Source organism: Chelon labrosus (genome assembly GCF_963514085.1).
Source record: "Chelon labrosus genome assembly, chromosome: 1".
Classification (NCBI taxonomy): domain Eukaryota; kingdom Metazoa; phylum Chordata; class Actinopteri; order Mugiliformes; family Mugilidae; genus Chelon; species Chelon labrosus.
Window position 1 is genome coordinate 11,863,049 of NC_140337.1, and position 22,182 is coordinate 11,885,230.

Consider the following 22,182-nt stretch of genomic DNA (forward strand, 5'->3'; position numbering starts at 1 on the left):
AATGACATTTATTAGGCCTACACAGCTTAAAAGTGCACCTTTTTACGTGCAGCTGACATTATTACTAATCTGGGCCTGGTGCTAGGACGCCAGAGGTTCATCTTTCAATTTGTGTAGACTATGACTTTGATTTACTGCACTCTTGTTGGTTGCAATTTGCAATATATATATCATTTATGTGTGGTTATTTGCAGGGTTGGGTCAGATTACTTTGAAATGTAATCCATTACTGACTACAAATTACATGGCAATTTTTGTAATCAGCAACGTAATCAGTTGGATTACCAAAAACATGTAACGTAATCTGATTACTTTTAGATTACTTCAATAAATATGCACCTTAAGTAAAAGACACGTCACAGAATTGATCAATGAATTCTCTTTTTATTTTTCTCTTTATTATTTCATTACATCTAAGAAAACTTTTTGCTCTCAATAAAGCATTCCTTTGTGAATGAACTAAAAACTGTATTAACTAAAAACTTTCTATTTATTACTAAGTACTTTCTTTACTCTGAACATATCCGTTTTTCAGACCATATCCTCATATCAACCTGTTTAACTCTTTTCTCACATCATATTGAATGTTTACAACTAAAAACATTCCTAAAACATTTTTCTATATTTTCTCATATTTCTCTTTCTGAACATTTCTCATAACATATCCACAACATGTCTTTCAAAATCTCAAAATAAGTCTGTAAATAAGTCTGTAAACATATCATAGAACAAAAGTGAACATGTTCTTTTTAGAATGTAATCAGGTAATCCCCAACAATGTAACTGTAATCTGATTACACAATTTTTGTATTGTAATCTGGGCTGATTATAGTTACTTGATTTTTGTAATCTGATTACGTAATCTAGATTACATGTAATCCATCACTACCCAACCCTGGTTATTTGTTGCAGATATGAGACAGCACGGTCGGTTTTACCGACGTCGGCAATTGGAGGGCACCAGCGGCAAAGTGTCGGCAGGGTTTTTTTCCCCTGCACGCCAAATACAACTTGTCAGTTTAGGTCGGTAAACCATCGGCGGGATGAGTCTATGCCGCTCCAACATGCATGCGCACTCCGTAGATCGGCGGAGGAACCGTGAGGAACCATTTTGCCGATCCCGCTTGTTTTTTTTTTTCCTTCCAAAAGTGCTGTTGGCTGCCTATCCACGCAACCGTTGGTCCACACCAAGCGACAAGCCGGCTGTGTAAGGGCGAAGGTATGTTGAGCTTGTGTAAAATCTGTATGCCACAATTTATATGATGATATATGATATGACATGATATGGTATTTGGTAGAATGCATAGACTAATCCGGTTTAGGATAACTTTTTGGAGATAGTAATGTTAAGGTTAACGTTAACGGTTGGCGTTACACAAGATGTTTCTCAAGATATCTGGTTATGTTAGCTGCTAACTTACATACTGTTTATGGCTAACTTACGTAAGTAAACTCATTGTAGAAGTGTTTTTAATCAGATATTGTATTCTATGACGTCTGTTGTGGTTAGAAAATGCTTTAACGGAATGTGTTTTCAGCAAACGTTAGGTAGGTATAGGGTTGCAAAATTACGGGAATTTTCAAAGTTGGAAACTTTCCATGGGAATTAACGGGAATATATGGGAATTAACGGGAATTAACGGGAATATATGGGAATAAACAGGAATAAATAAGAAATTTACAAAATTGAAGGTTGGCCCTTAACAGGGAACTTAAATATAGTTGGGGGGAATATATTGTAGCATAGTCTTGGCTAAAACAACCAGATTTAATGCAAGTACACTCCTCAATCACATGCACACAGCACACTGCTTACTGCAGGGCTATTGGGGCCACGCCCCCTACATGCACTGTGCATTCCTCCATCACATGCACAGGTGATTTCTTGAAGCCTGGAGGCCACACTTTTGAGCTCAAAGCACAAGACTATTGAAGCCACACATTTGAGCCCGCGGACTATATAAAGTCAAGTAAGTTTTGATAATATCATGGGGTAAATATATTTGATCTATAACGTTATTAATGTTTAACTTGCAAATATTAAATAAAAATGTATTAATACAGTAGCTAACTATCTGGTAAGTTAGGTGCTAAATGAAAGCTATTTTTCATTTCATTGACCATTTAAGAGGCTAGCTAATTATGGTGGTAGCTACCTCAAATTTGATGCTGTTTCTTCTGACTCCTGCAAGACGGTTTTCTGTAACCATACAAGAATTTATACATCAATTGTCATCCCATAATTCCCATAAATTCCCATAAATTCCCAATAATTCCCATAATTCCCATAATTCCCATGGCAAGTTTCTAATTTGGAATATTTCCAAAATTCCCCAGTTTAACTTCCCATGGAAAGCTTCTGGAAATTTACCGGAAATTTACCGGAAATTTTCCACCCCTTTGCAACCCTAGGTAGGTAGCTAGCGTTAATGTTAGCATAATTAGCTTGCCACTTCGCTGGCCATAGCAGGGAGAGTCATGCTAGCAGAAGTGAAGTTCGGCACTTCTTTTGAATCTGAGGGACCAGTGGTTACTTTGGCATTTACGTTCAATTTAAACTAAAGCAGAACTTCAAGCATAACTCTCGCCAAAATGCATCCTAGGGTGTTTTTGTGAATGCACCTGAATCAAACTTTCGTTTAAAAGCATAATTACGTCCGAAGCGCAACTTTTAAGCTTGTCCGAGTTGTCGTTTTCGGGTGAGATGGCCTTTTGAAGGGTGATGCTAGGGGGAACTACTATTTTGATGCATGATCGTGTCAAAATGGTTATTTTTAAAACACTAAGAAGGCTCGACACAACTTGAAACTTTGATCGAAGTATCATCAGTGTCTCTACACATGAACTCGAGCATGTGTAGAGACACAAAATAGTAGTGCTCCTAGCATTCCCATTCAAAAGGCCATTTCACCTGAAAACAACAACGGAAGCTTAAAAGTGGCGCTTCGGACATAATTATGCTTTTAAACTAAAGTTTGACTCGGTACATTCACAAAAACTTCTTCTATATTCACATTGCACAGTAGTCTAGATCACAGCCTGGTCTAATACATACTTGTCATATTATGTATTGATTGCAGGGTCCTCAAATTGTCTATAAACTAATGCTCCCTACATGATTATCTGTTCCACAGGCAATGTTCAGTCCCACGCACGTTCCAGATCCTGTCCAGTTCACAGCTCCAACACAGGTACACAGTAAAACCTTGACCATCATCACCCTAATATGTAATCTATAATTTGGTTCTTAGCTGAAGTTCACTTTGGTCTCAGTCATGTGAAGTTTGTCATCAGGAACACAATATATGAGCAGATGGATCTAACTAGCTTACTACTCAAACATTACCTTACAATCCACTGCTTCATCAATCCCTTATTTAATCAAAATGTATATCCCTGTTTGTTCCCTACATTTACTATGTGTGTCTGTTTCACAGCAATGTACAGTTATTCCCAACAGTTATTGTTTTTTACTGGATGTATTGTACACCTCAGCTGTGCTGTTGCCGTTTTCGTTGCTGTGCTGCTCAATAATGGAATAATAACCATAATTTAGGTCAAAACTGAAATCACAATTATTTAGCCTAAACCAGGGGTTCTCAACATTTTCTATCCCATAGCCCACCTAGACATACTTGTAACAGAACAGGGCCTGGTAAATAGCCTATTGTTAACATACTGTATGTGAATGTTAGCCTCTGCATGTCTCTAATTAATGATAACTCTAAAGATCAAACAGATGTGGCCAAGATATGACATTTTCATGATATGTCTGTTGTAGGACCGAAACGATTGCTCGACTGACTATCTTGGAGGGAGTTTCTTCCCGTGAGGATGAACACTGGATTACAGCGGCCCTCACAACCCCACTCCACCACCCCACCCCTTTCAAGTGTACATATTGTATGTAGTTCTCTGCAAACCTATGGTGGCATCATGCCTTCAGTGTGTCTTGAACAACCACACATAAAAGGTTGCACATATTATATTGGTATTTTATCGTATTTGACTGTAGATAGATTTATGAGTGAAGTTACCAACACAATAGATTGGCCGTAACACACTCACCCATTTTAGAATCACATTCCCTCTCTCTGTCTCTCTCTCTCACTTTCTCACAAACACATACAGACACAGGGAGAGAATGTTAAGTTGTGTATTTATTATTTTGTCAGAATGCACCAGAATGCTTCGTTTGTATGTGAAAATCACAAACAATTCACCAGCCGTCACTGATCATGAGTTATAGTAATACTAACCCACTCTATTTCTCTCTTTCTTCCCCTCTTAACCTCAAGGATGTTTTGACATTGATTCAGTTAAGTCACGCTGAGAAATGTGTCATCTGCACACACCCCCCCCCCCCCCCCCCCCCACTTGTGTGAGTGTGTTAAAATAAATGTTTTGATACTACTTTTGCAAGAACGAAGTAAAAATAAATGTTCACGGTCATCTTCCGGTGCCCTCCTGTTTTGTAATTTCTCCCGGAAATCTCCTGTAGCCTAATTTGCAAGACCATGTTAGACTGACATTTCCCAGGTTGTCAGATTGTGTATGAAATGCACCCTACACATAAACAATCACTTACTTTCAATTCCAATTTTTTTTTGTAATAAAACCTGGCAACTCAAAAATAAGGAAGCGGCTGCAGACTGCGCAGCCACCGAGTCTCACAAGTAAGCGGGCTAGTTGCCCACTTCTGAGCTCTTGTCAAATTGTTCGGGAAGAATTTTTATGATTAATGCATCACATAAAATGTTACTGAGTGTTGTTGATACAGTAAGGAAACTTTTGTCCTTGGAACACAATCTGATAGCAGCCAGCCTAAACAAATCAATAAGACCTAATATAACGGTGGGATCCTACTAGAGCGGTGAAAACCATTCAGACGCTTCGCTCCCTTTGACTTAACTTTGGAAGGGCTGATTTTCAAGCATGCTGTGGCGTTTCCAGCGATGCAGCCGAAAATCAGCTGTTCCAGTGTTAAGTCAATGGGAGAGCGAGGTGACCGAATGCTTTCCTCGCTCTAGTGGGATCGTGCCGCATAGGTCATAGCCTAATAATTATCTCTGGTTTACGTTGGCTCACGGTCGGCGATCATTTGGTTTACGTTGGCTCACGGTCGGCGATCATTCTAATGCCGACATCTTCCCGACATCTTGCCTATTAGCTACCGATCTCCATAAGACATCTCGCCGATGCACTTTATGTCGGGCAGGAACACGCAGCCCGACGTCGGCAAGACGTAATTTGTTGTCTGGGGTGGATACTTACGAGTGCTATCTATTGCATGTGTTATGATTTTAAGGGTTTGCACGGGTGTCTGGCAACGTTGTGGTTTGGGCTGGTTTTTATTGGATTGGGCGGGTTCTAAGATGTGATTGGGCTGGAAACTGTCAATCTGATCTGGCAACACTGATAACAGGTTAGAAAGAAGACGACCAAAAAGACGCCTCCTTTGCGCCGAGGATTGCCCTTTATTTCCTCTTTCCATTTGGTTTGCTTTCCACTTTCACTTTTCTAATTTGGGCGCAGAAACAAACCAGCCGAGAGAGGTGAGTCTCCATGTTTTTTTTTCAGTTGTTTTTCAGCTAGGATTAGAGGGTTTTATCAGCCTTTTACCAAGTACCCTGTGTTCATGAAGCAGAGATGGACTGAAGATGTGAGGCTCGGTCGGATCAGCGTTTAGAAGTTATCCGTTTCTTACAAAATGACCTCATGTAAAGGGGTTGAAACTTCTAAATGTTGTCAGGGCTCATTTTATTGATAATCGAGGCAAAATGACACAATAGAACGAGTAGGTGAAGATATGAGTGTTGGGGGCCAGGGGGAAAAATAAACCACACCCACCCTTGTTTTCATGCATCTTAGCTTTCAAACACTCAGCATCAAGGGCTACAGACCTGTCCAAGTTTGAGTCGTGTCACAAGATTTTCTTAATTATGGTGCTAGTAAACCCACAGAACACACCACATACGTGTCAGAGTGAGTCTCAGCTCAGCTTGATTGTGTGACTGATTGGGACTGCACCTTTTTTGTTTGGTCATTGTCACTTTGTATTTCTGCGAATCTCACTCCCTTCTTTCCGATTTATATCTCACCCCCCTCACACCTCCCCCTTTCCGCTCTCTCTTCCAGTTGTGTCAGGAAGTGTGACCTTGCTGTAGTCTGTGGTTTCATCCAGCTCCTCGCCAGGGTTGGGTAGTAACTGATTACATCAGATTACAAAAATCAAGTAACTGTAATCAGCCCAGACTACAATACAAAAATGCGAAATTAGATTACAGTTACATTGTTGGGGATTACCTGATTACATTTTATCATGCAAACAATGCAACTTTTTTATGATAGCCTAGCCAGTGTTTTCATTTGACAAGCAGCCCATTTGTTTGTTCACTAGATGTCATTATCATCCATTTGCCTGTGTAGTTTCTTGACAAGAAAAAGGTTCAAATCAAAACCCAAGATGGAGGAACCGTCAACGTCAACCAACCCAGATAGCAAAATCAGATTGGCAGATAGCAGACCGCTGGTGGCATGCCACTTGTGGTCCACCGTTGGACCACCATCTCCTGAAATTTAACTTATCATGAATATTAAGAAAATACATGAAATGTTATTAAAGTGATGGATGAAGTATAACTGAATAAATGAAAAAGGTTTTAGACCAATAGTGACAAAATATTGGGGCATTTGACGACAACTCGCTCGCGGACTGCCAGTGAACCGATGAGCAAAACTCCAGCGGACTGCCAGGTCTATCCCCAGTGGGCTGATGGTGGTCCGCCAGCCTCTTGCTATCTGGGAATAGACCTGTTCCAGTCGGCAAAAATACGTTCAGTACTTGGCAACATCGCCACAACTTTGAATTAAAGACAGAGGAAAATAAGATTGTGTATGTCTTGTACAAGTTGTGTAAAAAGTAATCCTAAAGTAATCAGATTACGTTACATGTTTTGGGTAATCCAATAGATTACGTTACTGATTACAAAATTTGCCATGTAATCTGTAATCAGTAATCGATTACATTTCAAAGTAATCTGACCCAACCCTGCTCCTCGCCATGTCTGCTCCTGGTAAGTGAATTAAAGGGAAACTGGAAATCACATAGATTGCCCAGTTTACTTTAGTTTCTTCCTCTACGACTCGTTCCTTTTGTGTTTCGCAGCCGTTGTGAAATGAGCAGGTTCTTGCGTTTCAGAGTTTCCTCGCCAGCTCAGTGAATGAGCACGTTGTCCTCGGAGTGGCCTTCAGAAATCATATCCTCCACAAGGTGGAGAAGCTCGAAAGAAATTCCTTGAATGCTTGCTGGAATGCATTTCTGATTTTGGCCCAGCGCACCCCTTTAGAGGGTGAAAGGTGCTGTTGTATGGGCATGTCAGTTTGTGCTCATAAGATTAGATGGATAATAACCCAGATGTTCTATATATCTATATAGATCTATAGATATAATTTTGTTTCCTGACATGCAGAGAAAGGAATGTGGAAAGAGGTGGAGCTGCAACGAGCGTTAAGGTTCACACAACACTTCACACACTTCCCTTTTTTTTTTTTTTTTAGTTTAGCCTGTTAGAAAGACTAAAGTGTCACCGAGGATTGTTTGCTTTCTAACTGTAAACTCTGAGACTGTGTTTCATTCATTTACACCAACACCAGTGACATGACTATTATCCAGGCTATGTTTCTGTTACGCGGGTTCTATCTATCTGTGTTTTAATCAATCTTTCCATTACAGGTGAACTCTGTCGAAATCCACGTGACGCGTACAGATGATCATAAAACGCACATTGTCCAAGTTTTCCATTCACACCCAGCAGTGTTTTTCCAAACACACCCAGGTTGTTATACTGGCCACAGATTAGAAAAAAAGACTCACTGTCGTCCCTGAGTAGTTGTCACAGATAAACCGCGGTGTGCTTTAAAGACAAGAAGTAGAATTTTAAAAGTAATTGTTACTGATGATTACTTTTTGGATTAATATCTGATTAATCCGGTTAGAGCTTTGTTCCAAAAAAAATTCCAATTCAGTAACAACCATAGAGGCAGTGTAGAGAAGGAATTCCTTACTTAACTCCTTAATTAAAATGTCTTTATTACAAAAATGACATGTTCTAACTGGAGAACTTTAAAATGGGCCCTGAAGAAGGCCCCATGCCGCTACGCGTGGGCATTTTAAAGTTGTCCAGTTAGGACATGTCATTTTTGTAATAAAGACATTTTAATTAAGGAGTGCCTCGGCTATCAAAGAATTCCTTCTCTACACTGCCTCTATGATGTTCTACGTTGGACCGAAGAGCACCCAAATCAAACTCAAAAGGAACTGAGCACGCCATTCATCTTGAATCTGATCAGTAACAATCATTTCAAGGAAAAGAACAGGAAACACTTAGATTTCGAAAGACCTGAAGGGTTTAATCGTTTCAATCAAAACAGTCTCTTTGAGAGATTTCCCAATCGTCTAGCATTTAATTGCATTAAACACAGATGTGCCAGTGCAGTCCAGCTCCATGTGCGCTCCTTTTAGTTATTCAAAGTGCTCATTTGCATGATCCAGATACTGTTTATTGCTCACATTAATTCCAAAGGAGCTACACTCAACATTTGAATTGCTTCGTACATTATTAAGTGAACCATTCAGTGCGTACTCCAGCTTTCTCCTGTGATGTTGTTGGATAACTGCGTCTTTTGATTTCTGCAGCAGTCGATGCTAGTCTTTGACTCGCGCCATAAAACGATTAGCGGGTGCTCCTGTTATTAGCAGATAAGTGCAGGCGCTTGTTCTACTTTATCCACTGAATCCTCACGGCACTGTGAAAACTGTATTGAGACACGTAACGTGCAACAAACATTTCACAATCTTGTTCCCACGGTAGACACGAATGAATAAGATCTTGATTAATTTATATTTTGCTAAAAGTTGTACGCATGATTCCACAAGTTTTAAATATCAAACAATCAAACATCATACCTCACTGCGCTCTCCAAGGAATGGAAACAGTAGATACGATAGTCCTTTCTTAAGCCATTAAACGTCTGAACGACGGGTAAAAAAAAAAAAACAATAAAAAGAAGCTTAACATTGTGCAAAGTGGCGGTGTTAACCCAACAGGTGCAAAACAAGGTATTGTGAAACCGTGGGCAGCCTTGAAGGCTGTGCAGAAAATACTACAGAGCTACCAGTAGTAGGCTACAAATTTCAATAGTGCAAGTGCATGGGGTTTCCATGTCACACATAGGTCTCATTAAACACATACAAAATAATATTTAAGATGAATATTTAACATGTTACACAAACAGGAAACCTCAGTGTGGTCCGTTACATGATTAAATTAAGACTTTCTTTGTATGAGACGAGATGGAAATGAAATGTCAAGCGGTACCAGCGCCCTGAACTGTCAGCCGAAAACCTCGCTGAGGAGTGGAGCTTGTTCAGATTGTAAATGAGTCACCAGCTGCTGATGTCCAGCTGCAAAAGAATAAAAAATAAAAAGTTTCTTATCATTTAACGGGTGTGTTTATACAGCTCATACCAACAAGTTCAAACAGTGATGGTTATTGCTTTTTGGCACGGTCCAGTTTTTTTCCTTTGTGTACGTTCTGGTTGCTCCCTCCCCTTTGCATGCTTTCCATCTGCAGTATGGCTCAGGAAATAATTAGATTACTGGCTCCCCCCCCCCACGACTACAAGTAGGATGAACACACATGCGCTCTCTCGAAAACTTATGAGCACGCAGCGCTTGCCTTTATCCAGACTCACAGAGATCATGACTCTAGTGTTGATGTGACTGCGGCGCCTCAGTGACGTAAAAGGCTTTTTACTGAATTATCTCGCTCTTGTCTCGTTGAAAGGTAAGATCTTGATCAACATGTGACCGTGAGATAGTGGCTTTAGGCTTTTTTTTTCTTTTGTGCATGCTTTGCATTTTTGCCCTTATTGCTATGATTCTTTCTTTTTTTTGCTGGTTGTTTTAGTTTGCACTGGGTTTGTTTCGTCTGTTTCACGGTTAAAATGCGTCATTTCGTCCGTGGTTGTTGAAAGCACCTCTCCGTGTGTGAAGGTAAACATCTTATCTTTTTTTTTTTTTTTCTTCCCAGGTTACCCAGGCGCTCCCAGCTACCCTCCCTACCCTATGACTCAGCCCGGCGGGCACTCCATAGCCCCTTATCCAACACCTCACGGGGGGTACGGCGACCCCAGTAACTCCCCTCCGCCAGGCTTCAACATGGACTACAATGCAGGCGTACCTCCCGTCGTGTACCAGCCGGGACCGGTTGTGCCGATGCAGGAGTACGGCGGCCCCCCAGGAGGGATCTCTCCAGCCCCGGTACAAGCTCCAGCTATGGTTCCTGTTGGGGTTCCGCCTGGGCTCGAGTACCTCACGCAGGTAGGCCAGAAATAAACTTTTCTCTCTTGAACTGCTAACGTATCTGGGGGGGGGTTTAAAATGTTTTTTAATTTTTTTAATGCATGTGACAATGACTGAGTGAGTCCTTGACTATTCCCCTACCTCCTTTTATTGCGTAACACCCTAAAAAGCCGCTTAAGGGAACACTATGCATAAATTTCTGTTCACACTCTTCAAGTTCCTCTTTGTGCTTCTGTCACATAGATTGTGATGACATGAAGTCTTGCTAATGCGTCTTCCTGAAACTTCAGTGTCCATCTGTCCACATTTAAAACAGACTAGGCCTTTTTTTTTTAACACGTTAGGGCCTCACCCAGAACCGTTCTCTCTCTGTAGGTTTTCTTTTGCAGATATTGAATGACAACAGTTCAAACAGGCTTTAACGTTTTCAGCAAGCAACTTTTCTTGTGCTCCGGCACAACAGGAAGCCATTTGTTCACGCAGCACACGCTGGTGGCACTGAGATAGTTGGTCTTATGAAAATTCGCTCGAGAAGGTGTTTTGAATTGCAAACATCTGAAGTGACCGTGCAGTGCAGTTTCACTTGTGCATGACAAGACATGACTTTCGGCGGCAAGCCAGCCTCTCCGTGTGTTGTAATTCTCGCACCTCGTGTTGTTTTCAGATCGACCAGGTTCTTATCCATCAAAAAGTTGAACTCCTGGAAGGTGAGGCGTGCTATTTGTTGATTTGCTTTGTCCGTGAGCTTTAAACCTCTCGACGTGAATCATAAATGACAAAAAATAAATAAATCTGAATTCTTCACCTATCTGCGCTGTTGTTCATTTCCTTCCAACCCCGCCTAGCATTCATCGGCTTTGAGACCAACAACCAGTACGAGATAAAGAACAGCCTGGGCCAGAAGATCTACAAGGCCAAAGAGGAGAACGACTGCTGCACCAGGAACTGCTGCGGCTCCCTGCGCAGCTTTGACATGAAGATCAAGGACAACATGGACAGGGAGGTGGTCCGTCTCGTACGACCTTACCGCTGCGTCTTCTGCTGCTGTCCCTGCTGCCTGCAAGAGGTCTGTGTCCAACCTTTGTGTGTGTGTTTGCGAATAATTGAGCGAGTGCGTGTCAAAAGTTGATGATAATAGCCTGATATTACGTTGATTTACTGCACCGATATCAGTATTGTTCCACTTCGATAGAAGATAACGCAGATATAATGTTGTTAATATTTAACTGTACTGAATGTCTGGAGTGTTCCTGATCATGATTATCTATTACTTTCTCAAGACACTTCCAAGGACAAAATGTAATCAATCAAAATACTGCACAAGTCGTTTGCGGTTCATCTCGTCTTACTTTTCGTTAAACTATGTGTATGGTTTTATCTTGGGGACACACCTATAGTGGAGTTGGTCGGCTGGAGTTATATCCTCCAAATGACCTATTGCCTGAATCCAGTCCACTCGCCGATTGTATTAATTCTAAAAGTGTTCTGTCGTCCATGTCCTGTCACCTACATCAGCATACCTAACTAAAGCAGCTTTAGTTGTTGTTGGCGGTATCAAGAGTGGAGAGCCTTGTGGGTGGAGGAGAACCTGTTGAGCACCTTTTGGTTTGTAGAAATCGCACCTGGTCCTGCAGCGCCACAACGCTGAGACAGTAGCGTGCTTTTTAGACTTAGATAAACTTTATTGATCCACAAGGGGAAAAAGCTTGGCCACAGTAGCTGAGTTGCACATAAAAATGTACAGAATTAGCATATGAACAAATGTACAAGAAATAGAGACGGAAGAATATATATTATTAGAGAAGACCTCCGCTTGTCCGACGATTCTAAACGTGTTCAGTGCAGGTTATTTTGTGCTTACTTGTGTAAATAACTTACAAAAGTCATGTCATTCCTTCTAGATGACACTGGTTTCTTTTGTCTGCAGCAGAAGGACGTAGTAGAGAGTGGTAAAGAAATGAGAAGACCCCTTGGTCTTTTAACAGGCTTTGTTGCGAATGTGTTTTATGTTTTAAAGACAGCTGTATTGTGTCCAGGTTTTGAAATATTGTCTGTGACGTTTCTGCTGCCAGTGTAGCAAAGGTGAAACTACGCGTGCTTCATATTTGGCGAGACACTGCGTCTTTTCACAAACAATGGCCTGCTCGCGTTGCGCTTCTTTCTGAGGATGCTGATATCGCACAGTTTGTGTGTCTAGAAACGGGCAAAACTAAAGCTTGAAGGGGAACCACTGTTTTTTACAACCTGAACCTTATTTCTAGCATAAAATACGGTCGTTTACTCACCCATATAACTTTTGTGTCATTTGCACTCGTTTAGGAAATAATTAGATCAACGTAAATCTATACAGTGGGAGTGAATGGGGCACCGAGACGCAGCCTCTAAATAACGCAGTATCTGCCGCCAAACTCGTTCATTTCACCAATATTTTGTTAGGATACCCTAGTGCTATTCCCTGTTGAGTACGGAGTTACCTGTTATCATCATCTGAGGGTCTGTAGATTCAATCTACAGACCCCGGATGATGTCTTCTGACATGGACAATGTCATCTCTGAGCGGCGCGCACACCCGCTACGGTCGGCTTGTTTACCTGTCCTAAACAGTGCAAATGACGCAAAAGTTGTATGGGTGAGTAAACAACCGTATTTTATGCTAGAAATAAGGTCCAGGTTGGAAAAAACAGCAGTTCCCCTTTAAAAACTTGCTCTTTAACAAAATATATGTTTTCAAGTTAGCGATTCATATGTTGACTCTCTCTCCTGATGAACTTCTTCTTCACTTAGTTCCTATTAACATAAAAATCTGCAACCTCATCGCTCCCAGTGGCTCGCCTTGTGTTAGCTTCGCCAAGTGGTGTTTTGATGTCTTTGTGCGCCCCTCTGGTCAGGCAGTGGTTTGTTAAGATCATGAATGGCCCTTTGTCGGTCCAAGCTGCCTCTTCCCTCCCTTACCCTCTGCCATTCCTCCACTGAGGTCTAACTCTCCCTTCCTGTCTAATCGTCGTTTGTCTGCGTTACGTTCCCACTGGCCTGAACCCAAGCCGATACACTCACACAATCAGGTCTTGTCCTTGGTTTTCTGCCCAGACAGCGGCCATGTGAGATGTATTACCTTTGTTATGTGGTTTTACAACGGAGCAGTCATTCTCACTTATCATTCCCGCTGTCCCATGTGACTCTTAACCTGGTGATATTTTATTTATAGCCGACAGTGTCAAGGGTTGATTGTGGATCTATAAAAAAAATAAAATAATAATTGCCTTCTGATTTTTTTAGTTTGCGCGTCTAACTATGTGTGTCACCCGCAGATGGAGGTCCAGGCCCCACCAGGCACCACCATTGGGTACGTCAAACAAGACTGGCACCCTTTCCTGCCAAAGTTTTCCATCCAGGATGCGAACAAGCAGACCGTGATGAGACTGGAGGGGCCCTGCTGCACCTGCAACTGCTGTGGGGACGTCAACTTCGAGGTGAGCGCTCAGTGGAGGCTTGTGTTTGTGGGCGGAAATCAACGAAGCCTTTTGATAAATTTCGTGGAGCTCTGCCAGGAATATGTCCAAATCGTTGGACCATCTAAACTGAAAATGAGCTTTTCAGCCGCAGCGGTCGGCAATTACGGAGGCATTAAACATAGGGCTTCACATTTGTAGCCCACCTCTGCCCAAACAAAAGTAGATCTTACCAGCAGTTCTCATTATATCCTGTTTGTTCAGTCTGTAGAATGAAAACAACTTAAAACAACTTGTGCTTTTACACAACTTGTGTTCTGTGCAGCTTTATTTCAGCTGTTATGGCACGCTTCCAGGATGTCATTGCACCTAGTTAAAGATCTTTGGACTGAGTCAGACCATTTGTTTCTCCTCCTGCTGGTGTCAAGGAAGCTAATAGTGCTTAAATATTTCCAAATATTAAAAGTCAAATTTTTGGAAACACCTCAACAACACCTCTGTAGTTTGCAGAAACAGCCAGACCTGAGCGCTAACTTGAGCGCTAACTCGAGAGCATATTAACAACCTGACGTTCTCATCACTCCGCAGCTGATGGGGAAAGACGGCGGCAAGCCCATCGGCCGCATCAGCAAGCAGTGGAGCGGCCTCCTGAAAGAAGTCTTCACGGACATGGAGAACTTCGGCATCCAGTTCCCGCTGGACTTGGACGTGAAGATGAAGGCCGTGCTCATGGGGACCTGCTTCCTGATTGTAAGTCCCAGACCTAAGTCACCCGTCGCCTTTGTCTTTTTCATCACATGGGATCTTGCCGAGTAACGATTACTTCATTCTTTGTTGCGTTTCAGGATTTCATGTTCTTCGAAAGGAACAGCTAGCGTGTTTGTCTAAAGCTTTATGGAAAGCTTGCATGTCAGCCGCGGTAGAGGAGGCTGACATTATTTAGCTCTTATAAGGAAGCGGTGGCTGTGTTTGTCAATGTGTACTCAGTGTACACAACTACACAGCACTTAGGCCTCCAGCCTGAGTGCTCTCAAGCTCCTTTGGTGGTTTTTGCGGTTGCCTTGGACACTAGCCACAGCCGCCCCGCCTCGCCCTTTCAGTTTCTCTGGATACCGCTGTGTTGAACGCGTGCCAGTGTCGCCAAGGAATCGCAAAGTTGAAGGAAAACCCCACCAGCAAAAGGTTTACAGGAACAGGAGCGGAACCTGAGAGGGACTATTGTTCCCAGTTCATCCCGTTATATGAACAGTTCTTTAGAACATGGCACGTTCACGTTTGAAAATGTATGCCTTTATCTGATACACAGTCTCGCCTTGTTGAGATGAAATGGGCGTGCCTCCTGTGGGACTTACTCGCAGCTCACTATTACACTTTCACTAATTTTCACTGGTTCATAGCAGTAATCTGACCTCTGATAAAGAAATGCAGCCAAAAGATGTACAGTGCATTTAATGCTGTTATTAGTTCACTTGCACTAAAATGTTAAATGTTAAAGTTTGTGCTTCTTTTTGTATCAGCTATACGTGCAGCTGGCGGGAGCTGTGGTGTCTTTATGCAAACTGATTCGTACCATGTTTCTTGTGATTGTACATTTTTTTTACAGAAACACAAAACATATTTCAGAAATTAAACAAATGTTATGAAATTGTCAGCGTGTCGCTTTTTGTTTTTTTTTCTGGTTTCTGGTTTTGCTTGGAAAAAATGAGTTTGGTTTCAGAGGGAAGTCCCGTCCCTCGCTCTCTGGCTTAGAATGAGTCCGAAGTCCTGCTCTGCCGACACCATTTACATCCTGTGTGTCTGCTGAAGACGGTGAACATTAACAGAAAGACTATAAATGCTGTAGGTATAGCAACAACATCTCTCCAGTCAGTTACTGGATAACTTCCACCTCCACCTCCTGGGGGCACATGATAAGCACACATGTCTACCTTTAGGAGCATTGTCTGCACATTTTCACCCCTGCCTCAGAGCTGGAAATAACTTTAATTGTTGTCAAGTAAAAGCACAATCGCGTGGTTCTTGTTGCACAGGAATAAACAATTCAACAAGATTATAGGAGAGCTCTGAGTGAATAAGTTGATTCAGCAGCAGGAGTCATGAGCTGAAAATAACCTGAAACTTAAGCTCCACGCAGCTTTGATCCTGAAGTTAAGGCAATATAGGGCAAGGATTCTCAAACTTTTCCATGCCAAGGCCCCCCAAATAGCATTAGCTTCTGGCTGAGGACTCCCTTTGCAAACCCGCGGACAGTGCTACAAAATATGTAAAGAAACACCAACTTTTAGAATGTTTTTTTCCTACTTTTATTCACTACTCAATAACTATTACATTTGTTTAGCATAAGTGCTGCCTCATATTTTCTGATTTTAGCTGGCCAGGGGCCTCATGTACGAACGTTGCGTAAGTACAAAAACGTTACGTAAGTACTCATTTACGTAAAAGTTCAGATGTATCAACAGTGAAAGGTCCGTAACTTACGTACATTCCTACGGCAACTATTTGGCTGGCGTAAGTAGGATTCTACAGATGTCGATCCTTTGGCGACACTTAGAGGTGATGCCGGGAAACTGTCATCAATGTGAAAACTATTACTCCGACCGATCGGGACTGTGCCGGTCGACCCTGAGCAGAGCCATGCCAGCCGTGTGGGACGGAATTATCCTCATGTCAGCCAGGTATATCAGATTCCCATACAATGCATCTGAACAGGTCAACATTAAAGAGCAATCTGCAGCCAGAGACGGTTTTCTGACTGTAATCAGAGCTATCAACTGCACACACATTGATATAAAAGCGCCATCGCCAATTTGTAAATGTCAACTGGAAGATCATACGTGATGCGCAAATGTAAACATTGTGGCAGCATGTCAAAGAGGACATTTTACGCATCTCCACTCCAGTCAGTGGCGTCTCTTCTCTCTCTGTGAAGTTCTTCTTCTTTCCCGTCTTACTCATTCTTATGTTTTCGTTTTCTGATCCCGCAGGGGAATCTCAGGTGCAGGGTCAATTTAAATATGATTTCCATATTTAAAATGGGCGTGGACAGAGAGTTGCATATTTAAAAAGGGCCTGGACCGGGATTTGCATATTTAAAAGGGGCGTGGACAGGGAGGGGTCCGGTACGCTCGATCGGGATGTACAAAGGAAATGTGCTTATAAATGCATGTAGATCTGAGCTTACGTCACGATTTAAGTGGAAATCTACGCAACTGTTAGTACATGAGGCCCCAGGAGTATAGGGTTTTTTGCAGCAGTGTCCTCCACAGCAGGACTGTTGGTGATGAGCAAATAACATTTCAATATGATATATTATTAATAATTATATTTTATGATAATGATTTAAAAAATAATTAAATTTTTTTATTTTTGCAATTTTTTTTCATATCTTACCTCCAATTGTCTGAGGCCCCCTAGCGCCCCCTGGCGGCCCCCAAGGGGCCGCGGCCCCCACTTCGAAAACCACTGATGTAGGGTACTACATTTAACAATATTTGTAGCATACCCTCCGACAGATTGTGGACCCAACTGATGATTTTATCCAAACTGTCTTTATTTTCACAAACAGCTCCATAAACCAGCTCCATGAAAACCAACTTGTAGAAAATCAACGTGAGAACTGAAGAAACACAAAAAGTACAAATACATTTATGTTTCCACTCTGCACTGTACAATACACCGTAACTTCATCTCAGGTGAGCGAGAATTAGCTTAGCTTTAGCATAGTAACGTAAATTGTAAATATGACCGTAACACACACATGACCTTATGCCTCCTCGGGGGGTAGCTAATACAGTCTTTGGTGTTTTATTCTTGAGTTACCGTTGCTTTATTGCCTTATTTTCCTTAGTTTGCCTTAAAACCAGTGGCGTCATCAGACAGATTTCACTGGGGCACGTGCCCCAGTATTGGTCTGTAGTGCCCCAGTATAAATTTCACTAGTAAAAAAAAAATCACTTTAGGGTTTTATGTCTACATGGCATAATTTACAGAATTTACACATACCGGTATGTACCTAATGTGGCAACTCATTGCTGCTTTATTCACTCCATACACAATGAACACATGGCTACTTAATATGGTAATTTATTCACGCGACTTTGGCTGTGATTGGGGTCCCGCACTCACTTCAGAAACAACTTCGGGACGTGACGTCTACGTGTCTGAGCGCTATTTCTTTCCACCTGTCTTACAGGTGAGTTCCGGATAAACTGCCCATCATTGTCGTTTGGTTTCACCCCTGTGTCGCTATTTCCATGTGAATTTAATTGTTACAACTTTACTTACTTTACTGTTTAATGTATGTCGCTAGTTGTTTTTAGCATCACCGGCCGTTAGCCGCTCAGCCGTTAGCCGCTCAGCCGTTAGAGGTTTCGCCTCCACACACCAGCAGCTCGTTATTTACCGTGTCCGACCCCGAGGCTCTGGTTTACGGGTTTCTGTTAAACTCTCCGGACGTCGGGTTTGTCTGAGCGGCTAAACACGATGAGCTGGCGAGCTAACGCTGTTAAAACGCAGATTTCCTCTCCAAGTTGAATTAAACCGAGTTTGTCCAGAAGCTCCACAGACAGTAGCGTTTGTTCATTTAACACACAGGGAGGTTGAGAGAGAGAGAGAGAGAGAGAGAGCTTGTCATCAATGATAATAGAAGTTTAATTTTAATGTTGTTTGAACTGTTAACTGTTATGCTTTAATTGTAAAGAAGCCACAATAAATTTCAAATTCAAAATTGTCATTGCTCACTTTGTTTAATACTTGTACTTTTACTTCTAATACTATCAGAAAATTACTTTTGATACTTAAGTACATTAAATCTCAGGTACTTTAAGACTTTTACTCAAGTGGGATTCTAAAAGGTGACTACCAAAGTCATTTTCTGGTAAGATACTTGTACTTTTACTCAAGTATCTCTTTCAAGTACTTCATACGACACTGATATTTAAGGTTAAAACACAGGCTTTGTATAAACAGATAATCGGGCTCATTGAGTATTCTGGTTACAAGATACGATGATAACAAATGAGAGTATAAAGCATATAAGATTCATTTTAATGATTGCAGTTATTGATACCTAGATGAAATGGTTTATTTGAACAATGAAAATGAATTGCGATTTGAATGTGAGTCAGTTGCCTGTGGTCTAGCTTTGCACACAGAGTGCCTTGACAGGAACTGTGTTGATATGGTAATGTTTGGTCTGTTTTCGTCTGTGTATGTTTGTATGGTATGGATAATTTACTGTTGTGGTCTGCCAGGCAGCTAAACATGCAGTTTAAATATTTAGAGTAATGGAAGAGCTATTTAATGTTGTACAGTTTCTTTCTGTGTGAGGAGGACCTCAGAGGTCTGGCAGATCATTACAGTGTTGATCTGAAACCTGAGGAGGTGTTAGTGGCCAAACACTATCTGGCCAAAAAGCAGGAAAGCCTTCCAATCACAGACATGCAAGGTGTTTTCAGCTTGCTGGATCCAGTAATGTTCCCAACCTTGACACGGGTCATTCAGATATCTCTGACCATCCCAGTGTCAAGCTGCACATGTGAACGGACGTTCAGTGTGCTGAGACGGCTTCACACTTGGCTGAGAAGCACAATGGGGCAAGATAGGCTTCACCATCTTGCCAGTTGAGAGGGAGGAACTCTCCCGGTTAAGTCACTGTCAAGTGATTGACCGCTTTGCCAAACTGAAACCGAGACGTTACCGTTTACTTCTCAGAAAATGATTCTCTGGTTTATGATTAATGCAGTACTATATGGCTTTATTGTTTTGTGTTTGGTTTTTTTTAATATAATTTTGTGGATGTGAATAGAACCCAGAGATGTAGGACTGCTTTATTTTTTGTTTTACTGTTGCAAATTTTCAATTTGAATGTGGTTGCTGAAATAAATATTTGTGTTTCCTTTTTTCAAGTAGGCCAAATGCCAAGTTCATTTCAGCTAGTTATTCAAAGATCCAGACAACAACTTAATCTGATGTGATTGTATAGTTTGAAGCACTATTTATATGATATGATAAATAAGTGCTAAAAAATTAATAAATTAATTATCTGTGCCCCAGCTGTGCCCCAGTACAGTAATTGGTCTAGTGACGCCCCTGCTTAAAACCTTTTACTTTTACCGTCAGCTCACTCATACCGTTCCTTAGTTTATACCGAAAGACAAAATATCGCCAGGAAGTAGCAAGGTATGTTAGCGATCACTTCAAAATAAAAGCTCATTACAAAAATAACCTTAAACGGACAATATACATATAAAACCAGATGAATTACATTTTAACATAATGCACTCAGATCATGAAATGTATTTATGTAACAAAATCATGTCACAATGCATTTAAAGTAACTTAACTATTAGTTTTTAAAGATCTTAACTTATTTAACCATTTTAGCAATACAAGGCTGCCCTCTTGAGGACAAAATGAGTAACAGCAATACATAAAACCAAAAAGTGGTTTGCTACACTCCCACCAAAATTATTTGTGTTCCACATTAAATACTGTGAGTGTGAACTAAGAATAATTTTCTCAATAAGAGTGTCATTGTCTTTGTGTAGCCACGGCTCAAGAAGCTTCAAAAAGCAGAACTAACTTCTGCACTGGGCGTTCCAATATTGAAGGTTTGGCAAGACGCTCACCCTTCTTGCTCAGATTCTTATCTCCTACTGAGATTTTCACTCTTCTTACAAGTCCATCCTTGCCGCTGACAGTCTCTATGACTCTTGCGAGTCTCCATTCACCTCTGGGTAACAGTTCATCTTTGTCCATCACTATATCACCTACCATTAGATTTCTTTTTGGCGTGTGCCACCGCTGCCTTGTGGTGATATTGTGGAGATATTCTCGTTTCCATCTACTCCAAAACTGTTCCAATAAAAACTGTACACGACGCCATCTCTTTGCTCCATACAGGTCCTCTCTAGGGAACGTGCCTGGTGGAGGGAGTGCTGTACTGGACTTCATGTTGAGGAGATGATTGGGGGTGAGAGGTTCAAGGCTGTCAGGGCAGTTCAAGTTATCAACAGTGAGGGGTCGGCTGTTGACTATGGCCATGGCTTCGTACAGTACAGTCCTTAATGAAGCATCGTTGAGTCTGCCTTGAGAGAGAGAGAGGGTAGAGCTCAGAACACTTTTGACAGTGGCGTTCCCACACGCCCCCTGCGTGACTGGAGTGAGGTGCATTCATGATGAAATCACACTGCTTCTGTGACAGGAATGTGCTCAGTCTCTGTATGTCAAGTTCTTGTAAAGCTGTCTTGAATTCATTCTTGGCACCAACAAAATTGGTGCCCTGATCACACTGAATTTGGCGGACTGCACCACGGAGAGCAATGAAACATCGCAGGGCGTTGATGAAGGTGTCTGTGGACATACCCTCTAACATCTCGATGTGAATGGCTCGTGAGCAAAAACAGGTAAAGAGCAGGCCGTATCGTTTATGCTGTTTTCTTCCCTGTGTAGTCAAAAAAGGGCCAAAGCAATCCATACCACAGTATGTGAAAGGAGGGGAGGGCTTGACACGTTCTACAGGTAAGTCACTCATTCTTTGACCCTCTGCAGCTCTCCTGAGTTTACGACAGATCACACACTGATGGATGTATGATGTTACTGCTCTGCTCATTCCAGGAATCCAATATCCACTGGCTCTGATTTCATTTATTGTGAATCCTTTTCCTTGATGATTTGTCTTTTCATGGTTGTGAGCTATTATTAACTTTGTCACATGGTGCGCTTTAGGAATGACAATTGGATGCTTGAAGGAGTCAGTAAGTGACGAGTGGCGGAGCCGTCCTCCCACCTTGAGGAGACCGTCGGTGTCGAGGAAAGCATCAAGGTGGTGTAATTTGTTGCTACGCTGTAGTTGATTACCTTTGCTCAATGATTTGATTTCCTCTTCATATGCTTGTCTTTGCAGATCCAGGATTATGACACGCTCAGCACTTTCTCTTTCGCTCACTGTTGAAAGAGCATGTGAGGTGATCTTTTTGACTCGTCGAAGCAGACGGGCTACAGCTCTGGTAGCTCGGGACCATGATGAGAACTTGGACAGGCGGTCAACAAGACTCATTATTTCAGTGGTTTTTGTTTGCAGGGCTTGTGCCTTTTTGACTTCTGGATCCCCTATGGACAGGTCTGGCACTGCATCATTTTCCGTGGGTACCTCCTTCTCCCAGAGAAACATGGGGCCGGTGAACCAGTCAGAGGTAAGTAGTTCATTTACAGTTTTACCTCGGGATGCTCCATCTGCTGGATTCTCATCCGTAGGGACGTAGCGCCATTGCTGTGGGTTTGTACAGTGGCGGATCTTCTGGACCCGGTTGGCTACAAAAGTGTGAAAGCGCCGCGCATCGTTATTTATGTAGCCTAAAGGTTAG

The 22,182-nt window shown here is 41.9% G+C and overlaps 1 protein-coding gene across 3 annotated transcripts; it reads left to right on the plus strand.

Moving 5' to 3' along the window:
* The first annotated feature begins 5,275 nt into the window (after positions 1-5,275).
* On the plus strand, positions 5,276-15,853 carry LOC311489371 (phospholipid scramblase 2-like). 3 transcript variants are annotated; one of them, XM_084546437.1, is made up of 7 exons: positions 5,276-5,555; positions 10,096-10,385; positions 11,032-11,074; positions 11,213-11,433; positions 13,676-13,837; positions 14,405-14,566; positions 14,662-15,853. In XM_084546437.1, the coding sequence occupies exons 2-7, from the start codon at positions 10,131-10,133 to the stop codon at positions 14,689-14,691; spliced, it is 873 nt and encodes a 290-aa protein (XP_084402563.1). In that variant the 5' UTR covers positions 5,276-5,555; positions 10,096-10,130; the 3' UTR covers positions 14,692-15,853. The 3 variants fall into 3 exon arrangements, with proteins under 3 accessions (XP_084402563.1, XP_084402562.1, XP_084402564.1); XM_084546436.1 differs by lacking the exon at positions 5,276-5,555 and adding an exon at positions 6,678-7,076; XM_084546438.1 differs by lacking the exon at positions 5,276-5,555 and adding an exon at positions 9,634-9,849.
* Positions 15,854-22,182: the final 6,329 nt, after the last annotated feature.